The 22,616-nt window shown below is 53.4% G+C and overlaps 1 protein-coding gene across 7 annotated transcripts in view; it reads right to left on the bottom strand.

The window, feature by feature from the left end:
* The window catches only part of TLE3 (TLE family member 3, transcriptional corepressor), a 36,323-nt gene extending 15,292 nt beyond the window's left edge, over nt 1-21,031 (bottom strand). For 4 of the 7 annotated variants that reach the window (XM_066636635.1, XM_066636634.1, XM_066636636.1 and 1 more), the window contains exons 1-6: nt 20,417-21,030; nt 19,785-19,885; nt 18,129-18,192; nt 15,315-15,359; nt 6,755-6,817; nt 4,889-4,963 (exon numbers count right to left, since the gene is read on the bottom strand). In XM_066636635.1, the coding sequence (XP_066492732.1) occupies nt 4,889-4,963; nt 6,755-6,817; nt 15,315-15,359; nt 18,129-18,192; nt 19,785-19,885; nt 20,417-20,440 (372 nt within the window). In that variant the 5' untranslated portion in view covers nt 20,441-21,030. Of the gene's footprint in view, nt 1-4,858; nt 4,964-6,754; nt 6,818-15,314; nt 15,360-18,128; nt 18,193-19,784; nt 19,886-20,416 lie in introns of all 7 variants that reach the window. The other 3 variants (XM_066636631.1, XM_066636632.1, XM_066636630.1) reach the window with 2 other exon arrangements.
* Nucleotides 21,032-22,616: the final 1,585 nt, after the last annotated feature.

Genomic DNA, 22,616 nt, shown 5'->3' on the forward strand with positions numbered 1-22,616 from the left:
CACCACTGCCCTGCCCCCTTTACAATGCATACGTTCTCAAAAATGCAAGGTGGAGAAGGCATTGCATGGGACCTATTTGCCCATTTTAAGTAGGGCACATGGAGGGGAGATGGGGACAGACACCCTGCAGAAACCTCTGCAGCCTGGCCTTGAAGTCGGCCCCATCTCTTTCAACAGCTCCCGAAATCAAGCTCAGCAGGGTCAAACTATTAAGTCAGTTCTCCAAGGGAAAGGCAACATCCAGGTCAACTTCCAGTCCCACTCTTGCACAAAGCAGGGGCAGATTCAGACCCCTAGGTAGGGGTAGGGGAGACAACCATGGGCATGCAAGTCAGCACTACTGTAATTTATTTGTGGGGGGGAAAGAAGGGAGACAATGAAGCTGCAAATCAAGCAAACATGTCACAGGATTCTAAGAGCTCCAGAGTGGGAGGCAAGAATTCCACCACTTATTTCAGACAAGGGCTCAGTAAACTGCCAGTACCCCAAGAAAAAAACATGGCAACAGAAAAAAAAACTAGTACCCAGATCATGATTTCCCCCAACACCACCCAGAGGGGTCCAACTAGCCTAAAGGAGAGCTTTGTGGAAGGCAGGTTCAATCACTTCTCCCAGAGAAGCCCCAGTCTTTGGACAGAAGTTCAGGTGCCTCAGTCAAGGCAAGCCAGTAGCCAAAACCCCACCAGAGATTGACCGGGGTCGACAAACCACTGCCATGCTGCGGCCCCCTCCCCCCCCAGTCTGAATATTGCATTGCAGAGGGGGCAAGGCAGGGCAGCAGCCAAGAAGCTGTCCACACAAGGAATGCCACCAGCCCAAGGGCAAAGGCATCAAACCCAGGATCACAACACAGAAACAGCAGTCTGTGATCAGCACAAACCGCCTTCCCATCCTCTCCAGTGACATTGTATTCAGGATCGGGATCCAACATCCTTGGAAAATCACCCTCAATTTCCTTTTTGTTAATGAAGCAGGTGAGCAGCCCTGGTGAGTGCAAAGATGGGTCTGGCAATTTTCTGGCAGCACTCAGTCGAAAGGCTCTGCATAGATGGAGGGACTACAATGGCTTCATTCAGCACAGGCTCTCTACATGACTGCCCCCTGCCATAGGGATGCCATTCAGTGCAAGGGCTGCCCCCCCCCACTGCATGCAGGTTCAGTCCCCGGCAGCCTCTCAAGACAGGGTTGGGAACAGCCCCATCAGAAGCCCTGAAGACCCACTGTCAGACAGCGCAAACACCCATGAGCCAGGCAGCAGTTCAAGATATTGACACGTTTATTTTTATTGATCACATGAGGGGACCCCTTTGCAGGTTGACAAAGGACGTGGAACAAGGCCTCGGAACTCCCTGCCTCAGGAAATTCACAAGGTGCCTTTCCTGAAGACACTTGGGGTGGCATACTGAAGACCTGGCAAGCCTTTGGGCTGGCTGCACAGTACGCGTTGTCTTGTGCCCACATTCCATTTTGCTTGCCAGCCATCGTCATCTGCTTGATTTTATGCTTTTCTATTTTAAAATGTTTCAAACAGTGTTTTCATGCTTGGGTGCCTCTAAATGGAGGCAGAAATGTAAGGTGGGCTAATGATTTTCAGAGGATCAATAAAATCTGGGAAAAAGTAGTGGGATTATCCAAGATTCTGTCCAGATTGCCTGCCACCCCCTAGACAGTTTTGGGTCACTTCCTTTATTTACCTGCCGTGGATTTCATAAGAACATAAGAACAGCCCCACTGGATCAGGCCATAGGCCCATCTAGTCCGCTTCCTGTATCTCACAGCGGCCCACCAAATGCCCCAGGGAGCGCACCAGATAACAAGAGACCTCATCCTGGTGCCCTCCCTTGCATCTGGCATTCTGACATAGCCCATTTCTAAAATCAGGAGGTTGCACATACACATCATGGCTTGTAACCCGTAATGGATTTTTCCTCCAGAAACTTGTCCAATCTCCTTTTGAAGGCGTCCAGGCCATATGCCATCACCATATCCTGTGGCATGGAGTTCCACAGACCAACCACACACTGAGTAAAGAAATATTTTCTTTTGTCTGTTCTAACTCTCCCAACACTCCATTTTAGTGGATGTCCCCTGGTTCTGGTGTTATGTGAGAGTGTAAAGAGCATCTCTCTATCCACTCTGTCCATCCCCTGCATAATTTTGCATGTTTCAATCATGTCCCTCTTCAGGCGCCTCTTTTCTAGGCTGAAGAGGCCCAAACGCGGTAGCCTTTCCTCATAAGGAAGGTGCCCCAGCCCAGGGAAGTAATTTCCTTTCATTCCACGCAGACCAGCTGCGAAGCTCAGCACACACACACCCAGAACATGAAAAGATCCATGTGAGTCCTTTCAAACCCGCTTTGCAAGAGTCTTTCTGCAGGCTCTGGAGACCCCTGGCTGGCTCTGTGCTGGAAGAGGGTCACACTCCATCTCATCGAGGAAGCAATTACCTTGAAGATGAGGTCGCAGGCCTCACTCATTCACCTTAATTGAATTCCAATATCTGCCTCTGGCAGCTCTGAGCTGCCTGGTAGCTTCCCAAATGCAACTGAAAGAGAAACCATCAAGCCAATCACCATCTTCCTTTCTGCAGGTCAGACATGGTCCAGCCAGCCACAAAAGGTCATGTGACAAAGTCTTCCCACCAAGACAGTTTGAGAGCAGAAGTCAGTGCCTAGACTAGAAGAAACCAGTTACTTGCCAGGTGCTTAGAGGGTGGCCCAGACTGCTCCAATATTGCCTGCCAATGCACAGGTCATGGAACGACCACATGGCCAGCTTGCACAGAATGCTTGCATCACACAGCCGACTTCTTGCAATAAGCTTGATGATGTCCTATGGAAAAACGGGTATCCCAGGCTCCAAGGTGAATCTGGAAGGCAGTTCTGCTCTCTGGGTCCCCAGGCCCAAAGCAGCCCCTTTGTTTTCAATTCCAAGGGACTGGTGGTGACCCATGCTCAAGAAAAGGATGTTGTAGGGTGCCCTCTTGCTGTACCGCCAAATCAAATGGAAGATGAAAGGGAGGATTGTCTGGTGACTCTTTCCTAAGGTTTGCAGTTCTGGACTCTGCTTCGCTGGGAGGAAATCATGTCCTCTGCAGCTGAGACGGACAGCTTGGAAAGAGGGCTCGACTCTGGCAGTCTTCCCATAGTCCAGAAGCAGGGGTGAGGACAAGGAGCCTGGACTCTCCAGGAGGACATACAAAGCCTGTGCTAAGCCAAAGGACCCCTCTGCATGAACAAGGAGCTGCAGGCTGCGTTAATTGCGAGGGCATGTGGAAGTTGAAGAGCGGACCCAGCCGAAGGAACAAGGCGCATTCCTGCATCCTGCAAAGTGTTCCCAGATGGAGTTGCATTCCTTTGTCTGCACAAATGGCAAGGCACACAAGCAACGCTTTGATCTGCACAGTAACATGACCCCGACTCAAAAGCCATTCACAGAGAGTCATCTGAAGAGCTACATTTCATGTCGCAGTGGCAATTTTCATGGTTTGATTCCCTCATTGGGGGGGGGAGACAGATAGAGAACATGCAAGAGGGGGTGCAAGTTCTTAAAGAGGCACCTGTCTCTTGTTCAATGAGGCAAGGGGGGGTCCAAAAAGAGGGTGCTGCAGCAAAGGTGATGATTTAGAGTCTGTCATCATGTGGAAACTATCCAAGCTCATTTTCTAAGTACCACAATCACAAGTAGGAAAGGCATATATTGGACTTTTGGAAACACAAAATCCTCCTAAATAAAATTCTGAAGCAGAAGACTAAGGAAACTGTTCGAGAAAGGTTACTGGATCCGTTCATTCTTGCAACATCAACAGAAAGTGAGAACAAGTCAAAAAAACATCCATGATTAACACAGTGATCCAGACTAAGGCATGCACAGTTAGAATGGATAAGCAGGCATCCTGCGACGCAAAGAGAGTGCTATTTCACTCCCTCTTGCATAGCAGGGCCTGTGCTGACCCCTGTCCTCCACACAGAGAAATCTGCAAAATGTTCATCAGATGGTCAAAGACAATAATGGCCTTGCCCAAAGGGTTGCTAGATATGGTAATTTTCTGGATATTCAAGTCCCTCTAGTGCAAAGGTGTCACTATCACCTCCTCCTTGCTTGCAGTTGAGTGAGCAGAAGAAGTGGGGAGGACCAAAGACCGGTCCTTCCTCACCCCTCCCTGTTCACTCAGTTGCAGCAATGGCAGCACCCTCAGCACCACTCCCCCCCCTTCTCCCTCCAGCACCACTTGTTTCCAGCCAGGAGCACTTTCTGCCTGCTCAGAGCAGCAGGTGGACTGAACTGGGCTGGTGGATCTGAGGCACCTCGAGAGAGCAAAGAGATCCAACGTCAACTTGTTAAACAACCCCAATTCTGTGATACGTTTCAATTCAACAAGAAAACAGAGACAGGCTTGACTTCAGCAAGGCCAGAAGGGCTGGCAATTCTTTCTCAGCGTTTTAGTGCTTGGGGGGAGGGGACCCAGAGATTCCAGAATTCTGGAGAATTTTAAGCAAAACTTCCCCAAGTTCCCTGAAACTGCTGCAATGCTGCCGGCTGAATTTAGGCAGGTGAACAACTCTTGGCCACTGGAGGAACTCTGGCCCTTATTCGGCCAAGCATCTTTTCTGGTGGCTCGTCTGTGCAACTCTGAAGGCTGCCAGCCCTCTGGAGCCAAGAAAGCACGGTTTGGTTTATTTTGCAAGCCAAGTCCCTTTTTGCTGAAAAGCACGGCATCGCTACCCACCCCCAGGTGAGGGGAAAACCCCGGGGTCTGTCAGCTAGCATGTGTCTGCAAGAGCTGCCCTTCTCAGAAGCCCTTGCAGGGCAGGTCTGTCTCTGCTTATGGTAAATGGTAGGAATAAAGGGGTACACACGGTGAGAGGCAGATTGGGAACTCCACGTACCCCGATGATGGCGTTCAGCTCCGTCATTGTGACCTGCTTGGCTCGCTCAACAGCCTGAGCCACTTGCTGCTGGTGCTGTGAAGACACACAGAAGAGGGGACGGGTTCAGATCCCTTCCTTAACAAAACCACCCCAGCAATACAAATGTGGGCCAGTTTGGCCAGCACAGTTTCTGTCCAAGGCATTCTGGAAACTGCAACCTTGTGGGGCATCTCGGGTATTCTAGAGAACATTTCCCAGCAAGCTCACAAAGCCACAATTCCCAGAGGTCCTTGCAGGGAAGACATGTTAATGAAACCAGTCTGAAACCAGTTTAAGTTTGTGCCCCTGAAGGCACATCAAAGCCAAAAGAAATGTGGACACTCAGTAGTTCAACACCTCGCTTATACATCACATTTCTTATCTCTTGGTAACTGCCCCAAGGAACTTCTCTTCTGGGATTTCTCCGGGGGGGGGCACAATAATGCATCTTTTCTTTGGCCTCTAGGAGGAATATCTACTGTGCCCTTCACTGATGCCATCCCAACGCGACCCATAAATCTCTTCTTCTGCCCCCTCAAACTGCAACAGGTTCTGAGACCAACCCTCCCCTGGGACCAAGTCGTTAAAAATGACAGATGCATCTGAAGGAAGGAAGGAGAGACAGTGATCCACAAACTTCCAGGAGGAATAGTCAGGGGGGCTAAAACCTACAGGTCCTTCGGGGGAGGCAGCAGCAGCAGAAGACACCACATGGGGGAAAAATAGCAAACACTCCTCTAGCACACTGCAGGACTTCAAGGAGATAAGTTCGAACCCGTAGGGCAGGGGTGCTCACAGTTTTATGGCTCGAGAGCTACTTTGAAACCCAGCAAGGCCCGGAGATCTACCAGAGTTTTTTTACAATGTTCGCGCCATCATAACATATAACATTTATGTGTACAATGTATGTTGGTATACCTTGCATAACCGCATGAGCCAATATTGCACCACACAACATAATTAACTATAAACATTTTTTGTAATTACTTGAGTTTACTTTGATGACTTGCACTGAAGTGAATCAGCCAAGGATGCATAGCCCGGACAGTAGCTGCTGACAGCCAGCTTCAAGCACACTTCCAAATGTTCATCAGTCATGGTGGAACAGTACTTGGACTTAAAGATCTTCATGTAGGAAAAAGCTGACTCACATAAATAAGTGGAGCCCTTCCTGCCTCAGGTGCTCTTATATCCCTGAGGGCCCTATTGCCTTCAAGTGGCTGCAGCTGTGCAGCACACTCTGCTGGATGCCCAGGCCTTACCCTTAAAGGGGCCACTGCTGACACCACATCTACCTCCTCACCAGATCTTCCTCGATTCCAATACAAGTGGGGGGGGGAGAGCAGATCTCCATACATACCAGTGCAAAAGCAGGGGAAAGGTGTGGGGGAGGGAAGATCTCTGTATAGACATCACAGCAAGACCAGTGCAAAACTGCTTGCACACAGAACCAACAAATGGAAGTTGGGGGGGGGGAGATCTCCATACATTCCAGTGCAAAAACAGGGGAAAGGTAAGTCATCCCCGGGAGAGTCAACGGGGCTCACTCCCAGGGATGCGTGGACAGGAGTTCACTCCCAGGGCGGGGCTCACTCCCAGGAATGCTTGGACTGGAGAGAAGTCTGCGATCGACTCATTTTGCCTGGCGATCGACTGGTAGATCGGGATCGACTTATTGAGCACCCCTGCCGTAGGGCTTTAAACCCCCCCCAAGACATTCCTTTGAGGCTGGATGTCTGCTAAGCCGAGATGCCACCTGAATCAGAAGATTCAACACAACCATTCAGTGTCTGGCTGGTTTTTCTTCTACTGAAACAGTCACGCAGCATTCAAACAGTTTCTTACCTCTTGTGACAGGAAAGGCATGATCTGCGCTAGAATCGTGTTCAGCCTTTTAGCAATCTCTGTCTAAAAGGGAGAGAAGGACATTTCAGTTACTGTTGGGCAGAAAACTCAAACACCACTTCAAAAACAGGAATTCTTGGGCACAGCTCACAATTGCTTCAGTGACACACAACACAGTTCACATCAGCCCAAAGCGGAGGCAAGGAAAGTACCCTCATGCCCAGCTGCCTGCCCCGGAGCCCAGAAGCTCAACACACACCACATTCTGTGTGGGCTCCCCATGTGCATTCTGGGACTGTCTCTGCACACAGCATAGCCTTTAGCACCCACACCCACAGAGCTGCACAACAACTCCGACAAGCAGGCAGCCAAGCATGGCTGCCCTCTGGAAAGTGCAGGGCCTTCCGCAGGCTCCAGCTGTCACCCCCAACTGCCCCGCCGTCAGAGGCACAGCCCACTTCCACAAGGTAACGGAGCCTTCCGAGCAAAGGCCTGCTGGGCCCCAACCCTGCAATCCGTCAGAAGACATGCTAAGAATGCCTGGCTTCTCTGTCCAGCTTCCAGAAGGCAGCGATGCCTGGTAGTGGGTCAGCTTTATTCAGCTACGGCACAGCTGCAGCTGATGCTGCCTTTTAATTAGTAGTCCTGTCCGCTTGCTTTCTGCTGTGCCTTATTGTGAGCTGCTTTGCCAAGCAGACCAAAAATTTTTAAATAAAAATCCAGAGAGAAAGAATGGGATGAAATAGGGCTGTGTCCATCCCAGACAAGTCCATACAATTTGGGGCAAATGGGAAGCTCTTGACAAAATATTCTTGGTAAAGACTCGCAGCAGAACAATACAGCACAACACCCACCCCACCCCACCCCACAGAATCCTGCCAGATGGGCCCTCAATTCCGGTCATGACATCACTTCTGGTGGGTCCTGACAGATTCTCATTCTAAAAGTGAGTGCTAAATGCTTGACAACCACTGCCTCAGGAACTCTCATACACAGCCCTGCCTTCAGGTTTGTCTCCAGCACCTGGTACCAGAGGGATTTTTCCCTCTGAATATCCATGGAAGGCACATTGCAAGCATCTAACCCAGCGGTGTCCAAACATTTTAGCAGGAGGGCCACATCATCTCTCTGACACTGTGTCGGGGGCCAGGAAAAAAGAATTAAATGAATACATTAGAGATGGAATTTATATGAATGAATGAAGGTCTTGCAATCGCTCATGGCCTATAAGAGGCCTTGCACAAAGCAAGGCCAGCCTTTCCTTTGCTGCCACTGCTGCATCACAGACATGAAACAGCAAGCAGTGGAGGGAGCCCTTGTCCCACAGCTCACACGAGAGGTCGAACAGTTGGCTGTCATGCTAAGAGCAGTTGCATCACTGCCACTGTGGGCTCCAGCAAGTCTCCAGAGGGCCAGAGCTCATTGGACACTGGGGGCTCTCAGTGGGCCGCACTGAGAGTCCTCGAGGGCCACAAGTGGCCCCAGAGCCGGGGTTCGGGCACCCCTGATCTAACCTACATGTGCCGAAAGCACGCATCCCACGCTTGTGTGTGTGTTCACACCAAGCCTTTGTGCTCTCTACAGAATTCAGAATCCTGGAAGTCTGCATGTTACTGGCAGAGACCACCCAGTGTCCGTCTGACCCAAAAGGATCAGATCACTTAGGGAAACGAGTGGGGCAACACTGGAGAGAGAGTGAAGGGAGTCGGGATTCCAGAACTGGGGGCACAAGAGACCTCTCCCATGGTGGTGTTCCGTTCAAAACACAGAACACAAGAGCACATGGGGCCCCTGCTTTCAGAAGACTTCGCAGACAGTCTCTCTAAGAGCAGGGCAGCTGTTAAAACAGTTTGTGTTCCAACTTAAACAAGGTTAGACCATCATTCCAGAAACGCGACGAACAATGGAGGCTGGTCAAAAGCACACACTAGAGGAGGATCAAACGCTGCAGGACTCCTCGCAACGTCCAGATAATTCAGAGCAGCTCGTTTTCAGTAACTCAAACCAAGTCAAAGCCATTTCACAGGTCAAAATGCATTCCTCCCCACAGACAGGTGCACTCACTTTTGTAAGCTCAAGCTATTCCAGTGGTGATACACCCACTCCAACCATGCTCCCTCCTCTCCTCTGGGCAGGAAAGAGCAGAAGCCATGCACTGAAGACCACAGTCCTGACCTCCCTGGCAAGAGAACACTACAACCACCACAGCCCCATAACTGCAATATGCAGATCAATGCCCCTCTGTCACACAAACACTCTTAAGAACAGCAGCAATTAAAGACAGAAACCTAGACAAGGGGAGCCAAAGGAGGGTCTTCACCTGGCATCAAAAAAACAAACTTGGCCTCTGGTGAGCTTCTTTATGGGTGGTGTGACAAAGCCAGGGCACTGCCCACTGAAGCACGGAGGGCGAGATCTGGAGGAGGATCTCCGTCTAGGATCTTCATGTTCTGACAGCCCTGTTGGGGCTGGCAGACACAACAAAAGACCTTTCATGAGGTCCTGAACTCTGAAACATCCACTTATTTTTGGCAAGGATTTTGGAAGCAAACCTTCATGCCAAGTTTAAAAACATAACAGACTGCAACATGGTCTGTCAAAAAAAGGAAAAAAAAAGACCACAGAAAAAGAAACAAGAGGACAGTTTGTTTCCTGAAACATCACACAAGGCCCAAGTTGCACTTCCTGTTTGACATGCAATGCGCTACCCCCCTTAAAAATATTTGGCAAAGGAAACATTCGGAGCCCTGACGAAGGTTTAACAAACACCTGAGTGCCTGGACGGAACAGTGAATGGAGGTCAGAGGTAGGAGACCCACCCATCACGGCAGCAGCACCCCGCACCACGCTCCCCCCAGCTCTCACCCTGACAGCCACTAGCCAACCTCAATTCATCACCCTTCAGTTTCCATGGCAACCCCAACCACCTAATCCCCATTAGAACACTATGCAAATTGCTCCTTTGCCTGACCACAACTGGCTGTAAAATCTTATTACCCATGCCAAGGCCAGTCATTCTGCTGACTTCCGGGGCCGCCAACCAGCTCTGCGCTGCAAATTAACACTGGATCAAAACCACATGAGAAGAGGACCAAGAAGAGACCATGAGCATCACCTGGGGAGGAAAGCGTCCAGGCTGACCTTAACGGCAAGGCTGCAGCACCTGTTTGCATCTGCAAGGCCCAGAGTTCAGACCCCCACAGCAGACTAGGGAAGAGGAAAGACTTCCCCTGCCTGAGGCTCCGAGAGCTGCTGCCAGACTGAGACATCGGCCTATGAAGGTCTACAGCAGCCGAACAGGCCTGCGAGAGGCACAATGGAACGCATGCCTCCCCTCGCTCCTTCGGAAATGGCATCTCTTTGGAGACTTGCATAATGTTGCTGGATTTCTTCATACAAGCAAGAACAGGAGGCTGCTGCTACTGCCTCACTACCTTCCTCCTCCCGCTCCCCAACAAGTCTTCCAGGGCCAGGAGAGGGAGGAATAAGGCCACCTCCCCAAGTGTTTCAGCATTTGTTGAAAGCAGAATATTGTCTCTCTGAGCAGATGAAAATAAGGTCCTTGAGCATCGTGGTTCTCACTCGGGAAACAATCAGGGGCACTTCCAGCTGTCTAGCACTTGCTCAAGTGCTCTCTTCAGCCAGACTCTCAACGGCGCGTTGAAAGCTATTTGTGGCTGCAAATCACGATTAGCAAGCAGGGAGAGTGCAACTGATGAGAATTAAATTCAATTTAATTCGGGGAGGGCTATGTGTGTGCGTGCACAAAACTGGTTATTAAGGATTTACCAACAGCACAAGGCAAATGTGCTGAGCTGCAAGCGACAAAGGAGATCCCCAAGCTGGGACAGTCCACAGATGTGGGATGGGGGGAGGCTTGTGAATGGGCCAAGCGCCTGGAGGCACCTTGAGTACTTGGAAGGTTTCTTAAGAGTGCCTGGAAGCACACCCAGCCTCACACCAGCAGAGCTGACTCCAAATCCTAGAGCCAAGCATAGCTGCTTGCTAAGAAAGTTCTGACCACTAACTCCCAGCTCTCCAGGCCTCACAACTCTCCAAGCAAGTGCAGAGCACTTACTTCCTTGGTCACTCTTCCACACAATCCCTGGGTACCTTTGGTCAAGGCAGACCACCCCAAGTGGCCGTGTTTGGCTGGGCAGTGGAAGCTACAACGAACTGCATTGGAACCCAGTGCTCCAGCTGCTGGAGGAGCAGAATCCCCAAGCCTCACCAGGAGCTTCCGTGAAGGAGGGTCCCCCTCTCAGTGAACCACACCAAGCCCAATCACCAGGACTGGAAACTGATTTTTTTTTTTAAGCGTGCGCTATAATGAGATATGCCTCAACGTTTCGGCAGTCCAGACGTACAAGAGCATGGGGTCCCTCCTCCTGAGTTCTGTATTGCTTGCACTAGCTCACAGTGACTCTCTAATGGGGGTCTTCCCCACCCATACCTGGAGGGGCTGCTAGGGACTGAACTACACATGGGGGGGGGGACTGGTTCTCCTGTTATCCAACAAGCAACATCAATCTGCCCATGAAAGCCAAAAGACAATACCCTCTCTCCCCCAGCCCTTCCAAGACACCTGCCTACCCCCTTCCTTAGTCCACTCCAAGACAAACCCCCACCCACAAAGGCTCACTCACAAGCAAGGCCAGATTGATGCTTCCTTCAATGTTCTTACACTGCAGCTTCAGGAAGGAGTTGCTCCCCTCTAGCAGTGAAGTAAAACAGCACCTCTCTCTCTCTTTCTCAGATTCACAAGCAGGATAACACCCACCAACACACACTGCAACAGGGCAATTAAAACACAAAAGTCTCACTGTTTTTCCCACTTGAACCCTGGCATCTGATCAATAAGAACATAAGAACAGCCCCACTGGAACAGGCCACAGGCCCATCTAGTCCAGCTTCCTGTATCTCACAGCGGCCCCACCAAATGCCCAAGGGAGCACACCAGGTAACAAGAGACCTCATCCTGGTGCCCTCCCTTGCATCTGACACAGCCCATTTCTAAAATCAGGAGGTTGCACAAACACATCATGGCTTGTAACCCGTAATGGATTTTTCCTCCAGAAACTTGTCCAATCCCCTTTTAAAGGTATCCAGGTCAGATGCCATCACCACATCCTGTGGCAAGGAGTTCCACAGACCGACCACACCCTGAGTAAAGGCTGAAGAGGCCCAAACGCCGTAGCCTTTCCTCATAAGGAAGGTGCCCCAGCCCTGTAATCATTTTAGTCGCTCTCTTTTGCACCTTTTCAGTTTCCACTATGTTCTTTTTGAGATGTGGTGACCAGAACTGGACACAATACTCCAGGTGTGGCCTTACCATCGATTTGTACAATGGCATTATAATATTAGCCGTTTTGTTCTCAATACCTTTTCTAATGATCCCAAGCATAGAATTGGCCTTCTTTACAGCTGCCGCACATTGGGTTGACACTTTCATCGACCTGTCCACCACCACCCCAAGATCTCTCTCCTGATCTGTCACAGACAGCTCAGAACCCATCAGCCTCTATGTGAAGTTTTGATTTTTTGCCCCAATGTGCATGACTTTACACTTACTTACATTGAAACGCATCTGCCATTTTGCTGCCCATTCTGCCAGTTTGAAGAGATCCTTCTGGAGCTCCTCACAATCACTTCTGGTCTTCACCACTCAGAAAAGTTTGGTGTCATCTGCAAACTTAGCCACCTCGCTGCTCACCCCTGTCTCCAGGTCATTTATGAAGAGGCTGAAGAGCACCGGTCCCAGGACAGATCCTTAGGGCACACCACTTTTCACCTCTCTCCATTGTGAAAATTGCCCACTGACACCCACTCTCTGCTTCCTGGTCTTCAACCAGTTTCCAAACCAGGAGAGGACCTGCCCTCTAATTTCCTGACTGTGGAGTTTTTCAGTAGCCTTTGTTGAGGGACCGTGTTGAACGCCTTCTGAAAGTCCAGATATATAATGTCCACGGGTTCTCCTGCATCCACATGCCTGTTGACCTTTACAAAAAATTCTAAAAGGCTTGTGAGGCAAGATTTACCCTTACAGAAGCCATGCTGATTCTCCCTCAGCAAGGCCTGTTCGTCTATGTGCTTTGAGATTCTATCTTTGATGAAGCGTTCCACCATCTTACCTGGTATAGATGTTAGGCTGACTGGCCTATAGTTTCCCGGGTCCCCCCTCTTTCCCTTTTTAAAGATCGGCATGACATTAGCTATCCTCCAGTCCTCTGGCACTGTGGCCGTTTTGAGGGACAAGTTGCATATTTTAGTCAAGAGATCAGCAACTCCATTCTTCAATTCCTTAATAACTCTTGGGTGGATGCCATCAGGGCCAGGTGACTTATTGATCTTTAATTTATCAATGAGGTCTGAAACATCTTCACTTTTAACCTCTATCTGACTTAATTCCTTGGTCAGGAGGGGCCGTTCGGGCAGCAGTATCTGCCCGAGGTCATCTGCCATGCAGACAGTGCAAAGAAGTCATTCAATTTCTCTGCCATCTTGAAGTCTCCTTTTATTTCCCCTTTCCCTCCCTCACCATCCAGAGGGCCAACTGCTTCTCTGGCAGGTTTCCTGGTTCTAACATATTTGAAGAATATGATCAAGAGAACACTCAAGCCAGTTCAGACATTACACTCCCGGCACAGAGAGCGGGAGCAAGCCACAGCTAACCGACAAGCAATGCTATACAACACACATTTTCTGCACACTTTAGGGCTGCACACTTAAAGGGACGCAGCCCTTCTGCAACGTCCGTCCGGACTCTTAATTATCTTCATATGACAATATTCAGCCTCAGAGGGGAAAGAAGGAGAGATTCTGGTCAATCAACAGTGAATGCTGAAAGCAACAAACACCCACCTGCACTGAGCCAAGCCAACAGGCCTCGGCTCTGTCTGTTGGCCCTAACAGCTCCCCAAAGCACCAAGTTGCACCACATAATTTAAACTCTCTCCAAGGGCAAATGAACCCAGGGCATTAAAGCAAGTCACAGACCCCGTTCTGAAAGCCCCGTTTTGTTCCGAAAGAGGAAGGTCCCCCTAGAGCAGAAGCAGGAAAGAGCAGGGCCTTTTTCATGACCAAGAGACCCCATGCTTGGGTACTGTGTACCTGCTTAGAAAGCTACTTACAAGGAGCAGCCACAAGAACCACAGTCTCAATGCTGCTTCGCCAACGCCCCAACAGCGCCCTCCTCCCTTGGGCCATGTTCACAGGCTTCCCTCTTTAGCCAGGCTTGCTTAAGAGGGGGGAGGAGAGCCAGGGAGCCCCCTCTGCAGGCAGCACAGCCATCCCCATTCCAGAGCCAGACCTAGCTAGCAGGCCATGCAGAGAATGGCTCAGAGGGGGTGAAGCCAGCCAGGAAGATGCAGCACAACCACTCAGCAGGTCTGATCTCAACAACATCTTCATTCCTTGACGCTTCGCGGCTCTCACATGCCCCAGCTGGAGCTGCCTCCTCCCTTCATTGGAAGCTCATCATGGAGAAAAGAGCTCAGCTTGTCTTGCCCCTGGGGCGAGGTAGTCATTAGGGAAGGCAGAAGGTGCCTCTTCACCAGACAAACAGGTGGAGCTGCAACTGTAACCAGATCCTCTCCCCAGGCAGGCTGCCACATCCCAAGGGTTAACTCCTTGCAAGCCTTTCTTGGAAAGGGCCAAGGCAGAGGGCCTTGTAGGGCCAGAAAGGGCCAAGTAGCTCAGTACCACGGCCTGGGAACAGGCAGGAGAGGCCCAAATCTGGCAGAAGGGGACAAAATTCACCTCACTGCACACAGGAGAGTGAAAAAGCCCTGCAAACTTCCAACAGGACAAGGCACCTGTTACCTCCCCCACAGAACTGCCCGTCCTTGGAGCCTTCTCTACACACCCAAACAATGCCCTGTGGGGCAGCATCCCCAGATCAAAAAGCCTGCCAGATTTGGGACGACCAACTCAACACTCACAAGTCACCTGCTGGAAGTAGCACTGCAGGCTGCACAGTACAAAATGGCTCGGCCTGGTTGGAGAAGCAGAGGATGATTTGGCCTTGTCCATGCAAGACGTGGAAGGATGGTGGTGGCACCCAAGTGGCAGCGGCCAGCACCATGCAGCGGAAGAGGAGGCTGCCGCCAAACACAAGTATCCACAAAAGCCACAAGTGCCACGTGTCAATGCCCAGAGCCCTCAAATGCCATCACACGCCAAGAATCAAGTGTTGGGGGCCTCTTTGGCTGATCCTGCGATTCTGTTTCATTACAACTCAAGATACTTTGGTTTTTCTTTGGGAAGAAAAGCAAGGCACAAACTTTTAAAAGAAAAAAGGGCTGTCAGAATCAACCAGAAGACTGAAGCTGCTGACAGTTCCAGCTCCGTGGTCCCAGGCAGGCACACACATCGTGGGACAGTGAGTCCAGTCCAAGCAGGCAGCGCTGCCAACACGGCCCCAGTTTGTGGGCAATACTCTCCTGAAGCAGGTTCTCACCATTCACCCAAGCAAGTGCAGGGTAAGTGCTCCTTCCTCAAGGAAGAAAAGGAGGCGGACACACAAGCACTTGGACGATGCCGCTTTGCTCAGGTCACTCACCTGTTTGTGCATTTCTATGTTCAACCCATAAGACATTTCGTAGTACTGAAAGACAAAAATGGGGAAAGCTCTTCAGTAATTGCACAAGAAACACCTGGCAGTTCCCATCCACGACGCAGGCCTGACTTCCAGGGGGATCAACACTCCACTTGTGAAGGCTCCGCAGCAGCTGAGGCATCCTTGAGCTGCTTGACAGATTTTCCACAGGACAGTCACGCTTCCACAATCCCACCTTCTCTTTGAAAGCATTCTAGGTGAGAGCTGGTCGTGACCTATCCGTGCCACGTCTCCTGGACACGCAATGGCCCAGACAGGTGCTTCAACTGCCACTGCATGGTGCTCAACACCAGGCCTGAGAGATGCGGCATTGGCCTCTCCTTTAACAGGCACGCAAGAGACCTCCCACTTTCACAAATAGACAAATACATGCAATACTTTCCGCCAGATCCAAACCCTGGGGTCCTCGAGTTCCTCACTGACTGGACCTGTCCCAGCCCAGCCTGGAGATACTGACGGGGCTGAATCTGGGACACCACAGGGCCTCTGCCACTGAGCAATGGCTCCATCCTCTGTCTCACACCATTGGGGCCCTGCATGACACCCTCCGACTGGCAGCTGCTCCGCAGGGTCTCAAGCAGAGAGCACTGCCCGGAGATGGGGGGAGACTGAGCACAGAACAATCTGCATGCAAGGCAGGTGCTCCCCTCCCCACACACTTATGGTCCTTCCCTGCCAGCAATTCTGAGTAACAGGACTGGAGTGCCCGGGACCCTGGAGACCCGGCTCAAGACCTACTGACAGCAGGTACTGGGTGAACAAGCCATCTTCTAAAAGGTGGGCTCAAACGCTGCTGGCAGGCTTGTCAGGTTCTGACAAGAATCATTAGGCCTTCAAATACTCAGAAAAAGTGCCACGTTTGCCATTGCTGCACATGTGTCTGCAGGGACAGGCATTGCACAGATCACAGGTGGCTGGCATGGCTGCAGCTTTCCCACACAACACACAGAGCACCCCATGCACTCTGACCTGAGAATAAGCCCCGGTTCACATAGCAGGACTTCTGCCTGAGTACACAAGCATGATTTGCTAGAGTTCATCCAATCTATCCATGCCAATCAATCAATCAACAGTATTTATATACCGCTTTTCAACTAAAAGTTCACAAAGCGGTTTACAGAGAAAAATCAAATAACTAAATGGCTCCCTGTCCCAAAAGGGCTCACAATCTAAAAAGATGCAAATGAATGCCAGCAGACAGCCACTAGAACAGACAGTGCTGGGGTGAGGTGGGCCAGTTACTCTCCCCCTGCTAAAAAGAGGAGCACCCACTTGAAAAAGTGCCTCTTACCCAATTAGCAGGGGTTGCCAGAGTTGACAGAAGCATACTGTGAGGCTTTCTTCTCACTGAAGGGTGTCAAACTTAGGGATCTGTCTTGAGCTAAAAAAGACCTGCTCCTTTCATTGACAGCAAGCCAGCAGGGTCCGTGAGGAGCATCACACCTTCAACACCACAAGTCCTCAACTGCCCAAACTCCACCGGGCACAATGATGTGAGGTTTCCTATCTGGAGCCCAAAGGCCAGGGGGCTGATGCTACTCATGTGTAGCTGCCAGGGAGAGCAGAGGCAGTGCCTCTGTTGGCAGAAGGAGCATGCAGCCCCCCTTAAGCCAGGGGTGTCAAACTCATTTCACACAAAGGGCTGAATAGCATTCATGTTGCCTGCTAAGGGCCGGAAGTGATGTCATTAGTCAAGAAGCAATGTCTTTAAACAGGTCATAACCAAAAATAAACACTTTTTTTTTTTTTACTTAGGAACTCATTAGCTGCAAATAACAAAAGAGAAAATACTCAAACCTTGACAAAATATTCAAAATATGGGAGAGACCAATTTTCATGTGGGCTACTCTTTCAGCAGTAACATCTCAGCACTGCTCAGTGCCTGAGGGCTGGAAAAGAAGCTTCCACGGGCCACATCCGGCCCCTGGGCCTTATGTTTGACACCCCTGCCTTAAGCTGTCCACACCTGCCCATCCTCAGCGAGCGCCTCTCACAGCCAGTAAACACCAGATAGCTATAAGTTTGGCCCAGAACATTTACAGAACTGCCACAACCACCGCAGTGATGGCTGTGGTGATGGAGGAAGGAAGGCCTGCCCTGAGCAAGGGTGCAACCACAGCCCGCTGGGAGTGAGCACTTGCACAACACCAGGCCTCCGTGCCACTCCACTGAGCCGGATGAGCGGCTGTGTGAGGGCTCCACCAGGCAGGCCTCCGCCAAAGCCAGCCTCTCACATGCTGCACTTTTGCTGAGAGTTTCCCCAGTGCGAAAAGTACAACGCAAGTGCTTTGTGCAGGAAAAAGTGTTCTCCGGGCTGATAAACACAGCCGCGCTTTGCGATGTCAACATAGAACCTTTTCTAGATGCAGAAGTAATGGCAGTCTGTACGGAGGGAACAAAACTTCTCTGGCCCGACGGCAGAAAAGCCTGAGGGCAGAGTGGGGGGGGGGCAGTGGCAGGAGGGTGGACGGACAGAGAGACAGCTAGTGGCCAGGGATGGAAGCCTCAAACCCACTCTTTTTTCCAAAGGGCGGAGGCAGTACAGCCAGCCGCTGCCAGGTGGGCCCACGTCTATGTAAATTGGGCTCAGCTCTAAGCTCCAGATCTCCAAAGGAGCCAAGCAAGTTCACAAGCGATAAGCAAACAGTGCCTGCCCTCCTGTAATTCACATCGTGGCCACCACCCTCCATTCCGGCCCCTTTGAAGCTCGACTCTACCCAAAGGCACCTGCAAGCATCACCCATAAGAGTCGCTTACCATCACGTAATGGCGCTGCATCTCGGTCTTTTCACTAGCAAGCTTGTCGTACTCCACTTTGAGACTGAAAGAGAAAAGCGGAGGGGAGACTGTGAGAAGACAGGCAGGCCACCCATCACAGCCCCACCAGCTCTCAAGGTGCTAATTAGCCATTTTCAAAGATGGCAAGAGAGGGAGAGGGAGGTCAAGTGTGCCGACATCTGAACAAGAAGCCTGCCTTTCCTTCCCTTCCTCCCTCCCTGCCCTCTCATTCCACATACACATGGTTAGACAAGCTTAATGGAAAACAGAAGGCATTCAGATCATGCTCAGAAGCACTCTGTCTACACAGTTTTCCAAGATGAGCTCCAACATTCAAAACAAGCACAGAGGCTGAACACAGCTCAAATTATGCCCTCGTTAGAAGAGACGGGGGCACTGGAGAGAATTTCAAATATCTGCAATGTCTCGTCCCAAATTCTGAGGATTTCAAGCCACGCAATGTGCAGGGGTTAGAACTGCTGGCACTTGTCCATTTACCATTTAGAAAACTCTAACCTATTCTGAGGGAAAGGTGGCTCTTGGATTCAGGAAAGCTTTTTAACATTTTACCAAGTAACAAAGATATTTTCTTGAGTTTATTTGGGATTTATACACACAAACATGAAGTTGGTGGGTTCCATGAAAGAACTTCATCAATGCTGGACCCATTCTGGGATTCTAACTTTTAGGGCCCAATCCTATCCAATTTTCCAGTGCAGATGTACCAATGGGGTGTACACTGCATCCTTTGGTGGGGAGGCAGTCACAGAGACTGCTTCAAGGTAAGAAAACATTTGTTCCCTTACCCCGGGGCTGCATTGCAGCTGCATCGGTGCTGGAAAGTTGGATAGGAATGGGCCCTCAGTGTGTCAAAATCAAGGTGGTTAATTGCAGTGGGGGGGAAAGAATGAGCTGCTTTGTCTGTCTACTGCACCTGCCCCACTGTAATGACTAGAAAGTATGCATCTGAGCATACACAGAGTACCAAGGCAGCAAGTGAAAGACTAAACGATGTGCAACCAGTACTGGCATCAAGCATAAAGTGCCTGGTTCATCTAGCAAGGCTGCAAATCACAACGGCTTACCTGGAAGTAAACCCCACTGATGCACTCCAGGGGGTTATGCCCAAGATCACATCCAACTCCTCTATGAGGGCCAATTAAAGCATCACAAAATAAAGACATTTCCACCACTCTTAACAAAGGCATTGGTGAAAGCCTATGGTGACTTTCAGATTCCCCACCCCTAAATGGGCCAGCCCCATTACCAACAATTTTGTTTATTTTCCCAAGAAAACATGGGTAGGGTTAAGCTATTAGACCCCCTCAAGATATTGGACAGCCCCATTAACACCCCTCCCCAGGATCTGACGGCAAACAGCTTGGAAGGGGGGGGGGGAAAGGAGAGCTACATTTCCTGTAAACTGAAAAGCTGTAGACAGGAGATGGTTGGCAGGAAACTAACAAGAGACGGAAGGGGGGGCGTGTGGCCCACACTCCTCTCTGGCCTGGCCAAGGCATCTTCCTCTCTTAAAGGAACCAGAGGAGGAGGAGGAGGAGTCACCAGACGCTGCTGGGAAGGGCTGCCCCCCCTCGCTCACCTGGGCTGGATCAGGAGGAGCTGCTGGGGGCTTACCTGTGGTACTGAGCCTGCAGAAACTGGAACTCGTCTTTAATCCGGTCGCAGGACTCCGCAACGGTGAACTTGAAGCCTGGCTGGCCAGGCTGGTGGGGCGCCTGGAGGGGAGACAGCCGTGAGGGGGAGCCTCAAGCTCCAGGCCAGCTCCCCCTCCTCAGCAGGCACTGGGAAACGCCCCACCAGAAGGAGGGGAGCCCCCAAACCCCGCCCGCCCCCAAGTCTCCAGAGGGAACACAAAAACACGCGGACGCCCTCGGTCCAGCCCAGCTCCACACAGACGGCAATGGACGCCCCTCCCTCTCCCCAGAGACCGCCCCTCGGCACTGATTAAACAGCCCCCCGCAAGTTTCTGCAGGGAACCAGCTCCGTTGGGAAGCCAGAAAACAAACAGGTGCGGGGGGCCGGCGGAACTCCTGGCCACTGTTTCTTCTCCGCCGCCCCCGATACCCCCAGTACAGCGAGTGGCTGGAAGGGGCAGTGGGGGGGGGGTCTTCGGAGCGGGGGTCAGCCCCCCCCGGGTACTTCCAGCGATGAAACTCCGGGAGGCAGAAGGGGAAGGGGTTCCTGGTTTCGAGCCCGAAGTGCTCCGCCGCCCCTTCCGAGCTCCGCTCGAAGCCGCCGCAACTCACCGGGTGCCGCCCTTGGGGATACATGGCCGGGCCGGCCGGCCGAGGGGAGCCGCGGAGTCCTCCGGCGCCGGGACAAAGGAAGCTTCAGCGGCAGCAGCGACAGTGGCCGCCGCCGGCAGCGGCAGCAACCTGGCGCGCCTCCCCCGCTCCCTCCTCCTCCGGGCGCAGCGGCAGCGGGAGCGGCGACGGCCGGGCTTCTCCCGGGCGGGCGGCGGGCAGGCTGAAGCCGCCCCTCCCGGGCATCCTACCCCCGCAGGCCGCGAGGAGGGCTGCGCCGCTCAGCACGAGCCCCGAGAGGCGCCTCCGGCTCCGCGGCGGGCGAGCAGCTTCGCGGGCCAAGCGGGTGACCCGGCGGCCCCGACGGTCCTCCGCGGGCGCCCAGCCAGCCAGGCGACGGTCGAGCCTCCACCGAGGCGGGGAGCCTTCCCAGGCCGGCACCAAGGGGCGAGCCAGGCGGGTCGCGGCGGAGCGGAGGCGGCGAGCCTGGAGCGGGCGGCGCTTCAAAGGCGATCCTCGAAGGCGCAGGGGACCCGAGCGGGGCGCGCTCCCTGCCCGACGGGCTCCGCGCCGTCGCCGGAGAGTGCCTGGGCCGCGTCGAGCGCTCCACGCCGGGGAGGCCGCCGAGTGAGTGGAGCCGAACCGGAGGGACCCAGCCGGGCGGGCAGGCGAGAAGCTGAATGGGGAGGGCGCTGCTGGCGGGCTCCGCACCAATCGCCGCGCGTTGCTCCCACGTGGGGGCCGAGCAGCTCGCGCGCCGATTGGTCCCGGCTGGGGCGGGAGGGCGTCGCGGCGCCCCCTGGCGGTCGTCACCGCCGTGGTCGGGGAAGGGGCCGCCTCCGACCGACACTCTGGACGCGGGGGGAGGGGCTGCCACCGCCTGCCCGGAAGCCTCTGCTCGTCTCCTCCGCCGCCTTGTATCGGCAAAGACGAGGCCGCCTCGGCCGTCGCTCCCGGGCTCCAGAGCGCCTCGTGCGCCCGTGATCGGTGGCGTAGCTAGAGGGACGAAGCTCCAGCTTGAGCCTCGCCCTCGGAGCCCTCCCGCGCGGGTGCGGGACGGAGCGCTGGGCAGTCAAGGCGGACCGCTTGAGCGCTGCGGCGAGGCTCCCTGCAGGCAGCGCTCTACACCCCTCTGGCTACGCCACTGCTTCAGGGAGCGACGCGCGAAAGTCGCTCTGGCCACCGCGCCTGCCATCCTGCAGACACGTGCTCGGCAGGAGGCACCGCTGCAGCCGCCGGGCCTGCTCGAGGGCGGGCGCTTTAGGTGGGCTCCGTGGCTCCAGCTGCACCCTAGGTGCCGGGCCGAAGCTAGACCCGCACCTCCGTGGCCGCCTCCAGCCCCGCTTGCCCGCAGCCCGTGGGAAGCTGGGCCGCAAGGCTGGCCCGCCAAGAAGCAACTTCCGCTGTGTTTGGTGGTTCACTTGCGCCTCGCAGCCTGCTTGGCAAGAAGAGTTTCGCAACAGCCAAGGCCCCCTGGGCCGCGGGTTGCAAGCTCCCGCCTGCGCCTCCCTTCGCCGGCGGGGCCCCCCCAGGGCCTGGCCGCCTCGACTGCGAAGTGCCCCGATGAGGCAAACGGAATCACTTTTTTGGCTCCGCAGAGGGAGGCCGCTCAAGTGCCGGGGCGCCGGTCCAGCCCCGGAGACAGGAAGGCGGAGGGTGGGGGGCAGGGCAGGCAGTGCACCCCGCAGGCAGAGCTTCTCCAGGACACCGGGAGGCACTGCCTCCCCGCCCCCACTCGCGTCCCTGCGCCTGTGCACGCTCACACGCGGAGCGGGGCTGATGGAGGGCGAGGGCGCCACGGTCGCTATAGCGGCCTGCGTTTGCCCCGCACGGGCGGGGTCCGGGCAGCCTCCTCTGCCGGGCGCGCGAGGGAAGGCCTCCCGGGTCCTGCCTGCTGCTCGACTTGCACGGGGCTGCTGCTGCACCGGCTGGGCGCGTTCACGCGCACGCCCCTCCCAGCAGCGCCTCTTGAGCGCAAAATGGCTTCTCTTGCGCTCGCCCCTCTGACGTCACACCCGCGACGCCCTTCCATTCTGCGCCCCACGTGGGACCCGTGAAGCGGCTCGGGAGGGGGAGGAGCAAAGCCGCGCGGCCGAGCGAGACGAAGGGCGGTTGGACCAATCCGAGGCGACGAGGCCTGCCGCGCTCCCCCATTGGCCGAGTGGGGCCGCGGCTGCCACTCCGGCCGGGCGGCTGTCCGTCA

The sequence above is a fragment of the Tiliqua scincoides genome, chromosome 8 (genome assembly GCF_035046505.1).
Source record: "Tiliqua scincoides isolate rTilSci1 chromosome 8, rTilSci1.hap2, whole genome shotgun sequence".
NCBI classification, from domain to species: domain Eukaryota; kingdom Metazoa; phylum Chordata; class Lepidosauria; order Squamata; family Scincidae; genus Tiliqua; species Tiliqua scincoides.